Consider the following 9167-nt stretch of genomic DNA (forward strand, 5'->3'; position numbering starts at 1 on the left):
GAGCGGGATATCGAGCGCAGGCTGGAGGGGGAGCGGGCGGCGCTGGACTCCGCCCTTGCCCGGGCCGACACCGCGGCCACCCAGAAGCACGAGGTGGGCCCTGAAGTGCTGCGCCCGCCAGCCCTGTTTGCGCCTCCCGTGCTGGCAGTTGCTGCAGCCACATGGACCCCCAGCTGACCTGCCAGCTTTCTTTGCCTGCCCCCCATGCAGGCCCGCATCCAGGAGCTGACGGAGAAGCTGAGCCGCACGCAGGAGACGTACGGCAACCTGGTGGCGGCGCATGAGGAGTATGTCAAGAGCGCCAAGAAGGTGTCGGCGGCGGAGCGCAAGCTGCAGGACCATGAGGCGGCGGCGGCCGGCGGCAAGGTGGGGCGCTCGGGTGCTTGGGAGGGCCCCCCGGAGCGCCTCCACGCCGATGGAGGCATGCCTGAAGGTGCCATGCCGGGACTGGCATGATGCTGAGCGCCGGCCTCACATGCCCGCCCCGCCCCTGTGCTCCGACGCAGCAGGGCGGCAGCAAGGCGGGCAGGGTGGACAAGGCGGTGATGAGGAGCGTCAAGGATGAGCTGCGCCTGGCCACCGAGTACATGGGGGCAGCCGCATCCCGCGTGGAGCAGGTGTGGAGAAACCAACCTGCCCCAGGAACCGCTGAGGCTGCAGCGTCGGCCGTCTTGCCCGGCATTGCCCTGGCCTCAAGCTGCTTGTCCCAGCGCATGCATGCATCGTCGCGCGCTGCAAAGGGACTGGCTCACCTGCTGCCACCTGCTGCCGCCCTCTGTGCTCCCTGCAGATGGAGCAGGTGTGCGACCTGCTCATGGGGCGCATGACCGAGCTGGAGAACGAGGGCGGGGCGCTGAGGTGGGCGCCTGTCCCCGCCACGCGCGCCTGCCAGCATCCCCGGACTGCTTGAGTGCTCACTTGGCGCACGCGTACACGCCTTCATGCCTGTGGTTGGCGCCCGCCTGGCTGGCGTGTTGTCCCCCCTCCCCGCCTGCAGGATGGAGCGCAACAGCCTGGCGCACGACCTGGCGGCACAGCAGGAGATCAGCCGGGAGAAGGAGGCGGCGCTGGCGGATGCGCTGCAGCTGGCCAAGCGGGTGGGTGGCGGCGGGTGGGCGAAGTGCGGTCTGGATGCATGCACAGAGATGCCCGTTGCCTGCACGGCATGTACAGCACGTGTCTGCTGCTGCTGCAGGGCACCCCGGAGGGCAACAGCGCCAAGAGGCGCCTGCCCGAGCTGATGGGCATGCTGAGGTGGGGTGGTGGGGTGCCTGGCGGCGCAGCGTGCGTCGTAATGGGAAGTGCTTGCCAGACGCTGAGCTGGCGCCGCCGCTGCCTTGCAGGGAGACGGAGCTGGCGCTGGTGGCGGAGCGCGAGGCGTATGAGCGCCTGGCCAAAGAGAAGGCGGAGCTGCAGCAGCGCCTGGAGGGGCAGGCGAGGGGTGGGGGGTGGGAAGGGCCCCCCTGTAAGGGGGGTGGGTGCCGCTTTCATGCGTCAGCGGCTGGCCTGCGCTCCTGCTGCACTCGCCAACCCGCCCACCCCGCCCTCTGCCCCAATGCAGCATGCGGCCCTGGTGGCTGACAAGGAGCAGGAGCTGGCTCGCGTCCAGGCCGAGAAGAATGCGTCTCTGGAGAGCCTGGTGCGCGCCACCGCCTCTGCCACCGCAGAGGCCGGCAAGCTGGTGAGCGAGGCAGGGGCTGCTGGGGCTTCAGTCTGCATTTTAAGGACTCAACCGCTCGCCAACAGCCTGTCCCGTCCCGCACCTGTACTGCAATGGCCCAAAGTGACCTGCGTGCGCCTGCTGCATCGAATTTGCGGCAGCATGGTGTTTGTGACGGTGACTGACACTGCCTGGCTGGAGGGTGGCCCTGCTGCTGCGCAGAATGAGCAGCACGAGACTACAAAGGCGGCCCTGCACGCCTCCCAGCAGCAGGCCCAGCAGCTGCAGGGCGAGCTGTCCAGCCTGCAGGCCGAGTTTGCTGCCGCGTGCAGCGCGCAGGCGGCGCTGGTCACCGAGAGGAGCAACCTAGAGAAGCGGGTGGGTTGACGGGGCGGCTTGCTGGGGCCTAGGAAGCTCCTGTCTCAACCTAGGATGAGGCCCTGCAGCATGCTGGGCGGCCAAAGTCGCCTCATCAATCCGCGCTTCCCGCAACTGCCTGTGCCAACCGATTGCGCCCCTGACTCTCTTCCCCCTCTGCTGCAGCTGGCCATTGAAAGCAACATCCGCGCACAGCTGAAGAGCGACGTGGCGGCCAAGGAGGCGGCGGCCGCCTCCCTGCAGGCTGAGCTGGCTGCGCTCGGCGCCAAGTCTGAGGCCGACGCCTCGCTGGCGCGCTCCGAGGCAGTCTTCGCCCAGCGGCGCTGCTCCGAGCTGCAGCTCGAGCAGGAGCAGCTGGCGGGCGCCAAGGCGGCGCTGGAGGAGCAGCTGGCAGCGCGGGAGGTCGCCGCTGCCGAGATGGGCGCTACCGTGGCGGCCATGCAGGCTGACATTGCGCGCCTGGAGGCGATGAATGCGGAGCTCAAGGCAGCGATGGATGTCAAGGTGGGGTGCGGAGAGCTGCTGGGCCCGCACAGGTTGTTATGCGCCCATGACGCTGTGCCGCTAGCCTGATGCCCAACCGGACATGCTGCCTCCTCGCTCCCTTCGCCAGGTGGCCGAGCTGGATGCTGAGGTGGCCAGCCTGACCTCTGAGCGCGAGCTGCTGGAGCGCGAGGCCGACCAGATGTCTCGCAACATGGAGGAGGTGGCGCGCCAGCTGCAGGTGCGGCAGGCGAGGCGCACAGCCGTGGTGGCGGTGGTTGCGATGAATGGGTGTTGGGGCGTGCTCTCCTCGTGCCTGTGGCGTCAGGTTAGGGCTCCGGCCTGGCCTGGCCGCCGCGTGACCCCGTGACGCCTTCCTGCTCGCGGCGCAGATCCGGGAGGAGGAGTTCCGGGCGCAGGCCAAGGCCGGCACGCCGCGTGGCGAGGGTGAGCGCTGGCCCTGGCCTGGTGATGCCAGCAGGCGATTTCCCGGCGGCGGCCTATGCCCTTCCGACTTCTGGCTCTTCCTGCTCCACCCGTTTGACTGTGCCCCTGCTCTGGTGCCCTGCAGGCGCCAAGATTGTGGCTCGCCTGGCCTTCAACAAGATCAAGGAGCTGCAGGGCGCATTGGGCGACTACCGCAGGCAGGCGGAGGCCAGGTCAGCCAGCGTGGCGGGGCTGGAGGCGGCCATTGTGGGGCTGGAGGCAGCCGCCCGCCAGCGGGACGCTGCGATGCAGGAGGCTGAGGACAAGCTTGCCGAGGTGGGTGCGGGCTAGCCGAGCACCTTGGCTTGCGTGCGCCCAGGATGCTGCGCATCCTGCTGTGCCTCCCTCTCTGGGATTGCCCGGTCTAAGCACCTTGCTGGCCTATGGATGTATGATGCAGGCGGAGGCAGAGGCGGCCCGCATAAAGGGTGAGCTGGAGGCGGCGCTGCGTGACGCCACCGACCGCTGCTCCACCCTGGAGGCCGACAGCGTGGCTGCCACGGTGCGGCTGGCGGCCCTGGAGGCGGAGCTGCAGCGCGGCAGGGAGGAGGCCGAGGGGCAGGCGGCGGGCCTGGCGGCTCAGGTGGAAAGGCTGGAGAACGAGCTTGCTGCGGCGGGCAGCGAGCGTGCCGCGCTGGAGGGGCAGCTGGAGGCGGCGGGCCGGGACGCGGCGGCGCTGTCCTCTGATGTAGCCGTCAAGGGGCAGCAGCTGGAGGCGCTTCGCCAGGAAATGGCGGCGGCCCGCGCCGAGGCAGAGGCCAAGGTGAGCAGCGGCTGGTGTTGCCGGTGCTTTCTTGAAACCGTTCAAGCCTGCCTGCCTGCCTGCATATGCACGGCTGCTCGAGCGAGACTCTGTGGCCTGCTGAGCCGCCCCACGCTGGTCCCCCAGCTCACCTTCTCGCCTGCTTGCCTGCCCGCCTGCCTGCAGGCCAAGGAGACCCAGGATGCTCTGCAGCAGGCGGCGGAGGAGCGTGACGCGATTGTGGGCGAGAAAGACGCGGCTGTGGCGCAGGCTGCAGAGCTGCAGGGGCGCGTGGAGGCGCTGCGGCAGGAGGTGGTGGAGGCGCGCGGCGTGGGCACCCCCCACGGTGAGTGCTGGTGCTGCCCGGTGGGACAGCAGGCACAGAATGCAGTTCATGTGCCTGGAACTCCCAGCCTCACTGCAATCCCTCCAGCACACACTCTTTCGCTCCCTGCCTCACCGCAGGCGAGGCCGCCAAGACTGTGAGCCGGCTGGCGCTGGAGAAGATCCGCAAGATGCAGCTGGAGGAGGAGGAGGCGGCGGCAGGCGCACAGAAGCAGCTGGCTGACATGCAGGTGTGCCCTGGCGGCGGCACAACCTACGCTTCACGCATTCAACTCTGCGCCCAAAAGCTTCCAACAGCATTGCCTCCGCTGCAGCAGTACCGTGCCCTGGCTGCGCTCCTCTTTCTTCCCACACCACAACCCACCGCCTCCTGGTTGCCTCCCTGCCCCGCTTCAGGCATCGCTGGAGGAGTTGCAGGCGGCGCTGGATGGCAAGACCGCCGAGCTGGCATCCATCCAGGGCCAGCTGGAGGAGGCCAGCATCACCGCACAGCGCACCCAGCAAGAGCTTGCGGGCCGGGTGGCTGAGCTGCAGGCAGGCCTGGCGGCGGCAGAAGCTGCCAAGGCTGCCATGGAGCAGCGGGCGGGCGAGCTGGACGCCCGCCTGCAGCAGCTGGCTGACAGAGCCGCTGCCAAGGAGGCTGAGCTGGCTGCCAGCATGGCGCAGCAGGTTGCCGAGCTGGAGGCGGCCCATGCGGCCAGGGAGGCTAGCGCGCGCGAGGTGGCTGGCGTCAACATGAGGCTGGAGATTTCGCAGCAGGAGGCAGCCGCCAAGGTGGGCGGGTGGAGGGGCAGCCTGGGAGATGTGCTGCTGCTGAATTGGTGAAGCTACAGGGGAAACAGCTGGCCGGCACACACCCACTGTATCTCACGCATGCTGCTGCCCTTTGCCGGCCACCTCTCTCCACCCGCAGGTTGAGTCTCTTCAGGCGCAGGTGGATGCGCTCGCCGCCGACAAGGAGGCCGCCGTGGAGGCTCGCACCCAGGCTGAGAGCCGGCTGGCTGCGCTGGAGGCGGAGCTGGCTGGCGCCTGCAGCGAGCTGGACGCCGCCAAGCACACCGGCACGCCCAAGGGTGAGCAGCGGGGCCAGGCCGTGGCTGGGCTGTGGTGGTGAGCATGGCACACTGCTCAGGCTGGCCAGCCGAGCTGATCCTCTGTGCCTGCTATGCACGCACTCCTGTGCAGGCGAGGCGGCCAAGGAGGTCAGCAGGCTTGCCTTCCAGCGCATCCGCGAGCTGCAGGACGCTGTGGAGGACTCCAAGCTGGAGATCTCTGCCAGGGAGGCGCGCCTGGCGCAGCTGGAGGGCCAGGTGGCTTCCCTGGAGGACAGGGCTGCTGGCGCACAGGTGCGGGTGGTCCCGGGCGGTACCTGCTCGATGCGCTGAGTGGCGTTGCTGCTTTCCTGTCAGTGATCTGATCTTCCACGGAGGCTCCTGTGGTGGCCGTGCCCGCCAGCCTGCCGTCTCTGCCCCGGCACCCATGCCCCTGGCGACCTGCTTTGCCACGCTTTCGGTGCAGGCCGCGGAGGCGGAGCAGCGCCGCCTGCAGGCTTCCTGCGAGGAGCTGCAGCGCAGCGTGGAGCAGTACCGCGACTCAGATGTGCAGCTGCAGCTGGCCATCACCAGCCTGACCGACCAGCGCAAGTCGCTGCACTCAGAGGTGACCCGCCTGAGCGGCGAGGTGGAGTCGCTGCAGAGCTCGCTGGGCATCGTGCGCCACGAGGCCAACAGCGCCAGCAAGGCGCTGGAGGAGGCGCAGGCGGAGCGCGGCGAGCTGCACGCAGCGCTGGCAGCCATGCAGGCGCAGCGCGGCGAGCTGCAGCAGGGCAGGGCGGCGGCCGAGGCGCAGGCGGCCGAGATGGGCGCCGCCGCCGAGGAGCTGCGTGCCAGCCTGGCCTCTACAGCTGCCCAGCTGGAGGAGCTGAGGGCGGAGTTTGGAGCCGAGCGGGCCGCCAGCCAGGCAGAGGCACGCGACCTGCAGCAGCGGGTGGCGGGCGCGGAGGCTGAGCGGGAGCGCCTGCAGGCGGCTCACGCGGCTGCGGCCGCAGACGTGGAGCGGCTTTCGATCGAGCTTGCCGAAACCAAGATGTCTGGCACACCGCAGGTGGGAGCAACACCCATAGCTGCTTGCGGAGAAGCAGGTTGTGACGCAGTTGCCTCAGCGTCCGTTTTCCTGTCCGCAACACAGTACTAGCAGCAGCGGTGACCCCCACGCGTTGCCTCGCCTTGACTTCTTGCAGGGCAATGCCGCCAAGCAGACGGTCCAGCTGGCCTTCGGCAAGATCTGGGGGCTGCAGCTGGAGCTGGAGGAGAGGTGTGGGGAGGTGAAGAGCCTGGAGGCCCAGCTGGATGCGCAGCAGGACATTGCCGCCCAGCTGTCGGCCGAGCTGGAAGGGAAGGTGGCGGAGCTGAGCAAGGTAGCTGTCGGGGGCTGCTGTCTGCCTGCCTGCTGGCAATGCATAGCTAGCTTGCCGCCTGCCTGCTTGTCAGCATGGCAGGTGTGAGGCAATCATTGCTGCTATGTGACGCGTACAGGAGGCGAGCGGTCACCCGCCTGTCCTGTTGCTGCCCTGCAGGAGCGCGCTGCGCTGGCAGAGGCCGGCGCCGCCCGCCAGCAGCTGGAGGCTGAGCTGGCCGCCGTGCGGCAGCAGCTGGCCGAGCAGGCTGAGGCCGCCAGCCAGCTGCGGGCGCAGAAGGCAGAGGTGGAGGCGTCGCTGCAGCGGGCGACGGCAGACGCAGAGGGCGGCGCCAAGGAGGCTGCCGCCAAGGTGGCGGAGCTGGAGGCGGCCAAGGCGGCGCTGGCTGCCGACCTGGCTGTCGCCACCAAGGGCGCCGCCGCCGCGCAGTCGCGCGTGGCGGCGCTGGAGGGGGAGCTGCAGGCGGCGCAGGCGGCCTTTGAGCAGCGCCTGGCTGACACGGCGGTGCAGGTGAGGGTGTGCAGCCCATCTGAGGCTGCTGTCTGAGGCTGTGGTGTCTCCCTGGCCTGGCCTGGCCTTTGTAGCGCTCCATGCCTCACCTCACGCATCCGCCTGCCGCCGCATGCAGGGCACCAACTGGCAGGCCAGCAAGTTCCAGCTGGAGCGCCGCGTGGCGCAGCTGCGGGAGCAGGCCGAGGGCGAGGCGGCCGCACGCAAGTCGGTCGAGGCGGAGAAGCAGGCGGCGCAGGTACATGGCCACACCGCGGTGCCTCTGCAATGGACAATCAGCTGTGCATTGAAGGTGGCAGCATGCCAGCCTGTTGCGCAACCTGCCGTTGCGTGTGGCCCCACAGGAGGAGGTGGCGCGCCTCGACTCCAAGGTGGGCGAGCTAAGCGAGGAGGTGGAGAGCCTGCGCGACACCGTGGCGCACCTGGGGGAGTCGCTGGCCAGCGCCCTGGCCAACGGCACCAGCAGCGCCGCGGCAGAGGAGAAGAGCGAGACGGGTGGGTGGGTGGGAGGGCGGGCGGGGTCCCGGAACGGGCAGCCAGGGCATGGGCTGGTGGGGTTTGTGCTCGCGCATGCAAGCCCCTTCTCTCACCTGCCGTGCCTGCCCGCTGCGTGCGCCCCGCAGAGTGGCTGGGCATGATTGCCGAGGCGCGCTGCGAGCGGGACGCCATGGCGGCCGCCAAGGCGGAGGCCGAGCACCGCGCCGACCAGCTGACACGCCAGCTGTCGGCTGCTGTGGCTGACCTGGAGGCCGCCAAGGTGGGCTGCCTCCTGTTTCGTCCAGGACTGGCCCACGATTCTCCAGATGTGCAGCCAAATAGAGGGCGGCCGCTTGCACCTGGAAGGGCCCTGTTTTGACCGTTTGCTCCCCCTGCCCGCTCGCCTCCCCTGCTGCGCCCACTGCAGATGCAGGGCACCCCCGGCGGCGCCGCCGCCAAGCAGGTGGCCAAGCTGTCCATGCAGAAGCTGCGTGACCTGCAGCAGCAGCTGCAGAGCGCCGAGGAGAGGGCCAGCTGCGCCGACAGGCAGTCTGGCGAGCTGAGCGCCAGCCTGGGGGCGGCCCAGTCCAAGCTGGCTGCCGCCACGGCAGAGGCGGCGGCGCGCTCCGCCGAGACGGCGGGCCTGGCTGCGCGGCTGCGCCAGCAGACCGCCGACATGAAGGCGCTGCAGAGCAGGGTGCAGGAGGAGGAGGAGGGGCGGCGCACCGCCACCACTCAGGTCATGGTGAGCGGGCAGCGGTGGCTGCCGGGCCTGCCTGTTGGCCTGGGCGCATTCCAGCAAGTGTTTGGTACGCTGCCCACGTCCCCACACCTGCCTGCCCTGCCTGTCAGGCTCTGGAGGAGGCGCTGGCGGCGGCCCGTGGCGAGGCGGCGGCGCTGACGCAGCTGCGCACGACGGCGGAGCGCGAGGCGGCGGCGCGCCTGTCACCCCTGCAGGCGCGTGCCTCGCTGGCGCCGATGGCGCTGCTGCTGCCGCTGCTGCAGCTCCTGTACTTCTCAATCCGCCTGCTGGCCCGGCTCGCCAGCAGGCTGCAACGCCTGGCGTTCCATTGAGCGCTCTGTGCATTGCTGCGCCATCGCGGCCGCTGCCAGCTGTGGGGCGCATCTCGATTTCGTTGCGTCGGCGCTGAATTAGCGCCAGAGCGTGATACCACTTTGCTTTGCCATGCCTACCGTGTTTTAAGCTACTAGTTGCCTCTACCGCATGATTACCCCTGCTTGTCAATACCAGCCCTGCTACGTGCCCTTTGTGTAACAACCCCTAGCGCCATTCCCGCCACCGGCCTAGGGGGGAAGACACAGTTGAGCTCACCCGTTTTGCTGCCCGGCCTGCGCCGCTCCCACCCCCACCCTGCCAAGTGCAGGAGGAGGTGGCTCAGCTGCAGGCCCGCCTGGGGGCGGCCGCGGCCGAGAGGGAGGCCGCAGAGCGCAAGGCGGCAGAGGCGGGCGCCGCGCTGGCAGCTGCGCAGCAGCTGTGGGCAGCGCAGGAGCAGCTGGCTCGCCGCGAGGAGGAGCTGGCCGACGCGCAGCAGGAGCGGTCTGAGCTGTCTGCAGAGGTGCGCTGGGTAGAGTGAGTTGCTCCCGTGGGGAGAGTGCTTTCTGCCCTAAGGAACGGGAAAGGTCGGGGGTTGTGAGGGTTTGTTGGGCTG

General features: G+C 69.4%; 1 protein-coding gene across 1 annotated transcript in view; it reads left to right on the plus strand.

Annotated features, from left to right (window-relative positions):
- CHLNCDRAFT_142589 (hypothetical protein) overlaps positions 1 to 8571 on the plus strand; it is a gene marked incomplete at both ends in the record, with an annotated part of 8919 nt that extends 348 nt beyond the window's left edge. The window contains 26 exons of the mRNA XM_005842760.1: positions 21 to 93; positions 211 to 366; positions 507 to 617; positions 791 to 858; positions 998 to 1097; positions 1196 to 1267; positions 1562 to 1681; positions 1883 to 2038; positions 2204 to 2542; positions 2652 to 2762; positions 2914 to 2968; positions 3093 to 3283; positions 3408 to 3770; positions 3936 to 4095; positions 4215 to 4324; positions 4491 to 4868; positions 5008 to 5167; positions 5280 to 5440; positions 5613 to 6197; positions 6334 to 6510; positions 6670 to 7020; positions 7139 to 7258; positions 7365 to 7515; positions 7644 to 7777; positions 7925 to 8242; positions 8350 to 8571. Of these exons, the coding sequence (XP_005842822.1) occupies positions 21 to 93; positions 211 to 366; positions 507 to 617; positions 791 to 858; positions 998 to 1097; positions 1196 to 1267; positions 1562 to 1681; positions 1883 to 2038; positions 2204 to 2542; positions 2652 to 2762; positions 2914 to 2968; positions 3093 to 3283; positions 3408 to 3770; positions 3936 to 4095; positions 4215 to 4324; positions 4491 to 4868; positions 5008 to 5167; positions 5280 to 5440; positions 5613 to 6197; positions 6334 to 6510; positions 6670 to 7020; positions 7139 to 7258; positions 7365 to 7515; positions 7644 to 7777; positions 7925 to 8242; positions 8350 to 8571 (4942 nt within the window). The remainder of the gene's footprint in view (positions 1 to 20; positions 94 to 210; positions 367 to 506; positions 618 to 790; positions 859 to 997; positions 1098 to 1195; positions 1268 to 1561; positions 1682 to 1882; positions 2039 to 2203; positions 2543 to 2651; positions 2763 to 2913; positions 2969 to 3092; positions 3284 to 3407; positions 3771 to 3935; positions 4096 to 4214; positions 4325 to 4490; positions 4869 to 5007; positions 5168 to 5279; positions 5441 to 5612; positions 6198 to 6333; positions 6511 to 6669; positions 7021 to 7138; positions 7259 to 7364; positions 7516 to 7643; positions 7778 to 7924; positions 8243 to 8349) is intronic.
- Between the last annotated feature and the right edge of the window lie 596 nt (positions 8572 to 9167).

The sequence above is a fragment of the Chlorella variabilis genome (genome assembly GCF_000147415.1).
Source record: "Chlorella variabilis unplaced genomic scaffold CHLNCscaffold_43, whole genome shotgun sequence".
NCBI lineage: Eukaryota > Viridiplantae > Chlorophyta > Trebouxiophyceae > Chlorellales > Chlorellaceae > Chlorella > Chlorella variabilis.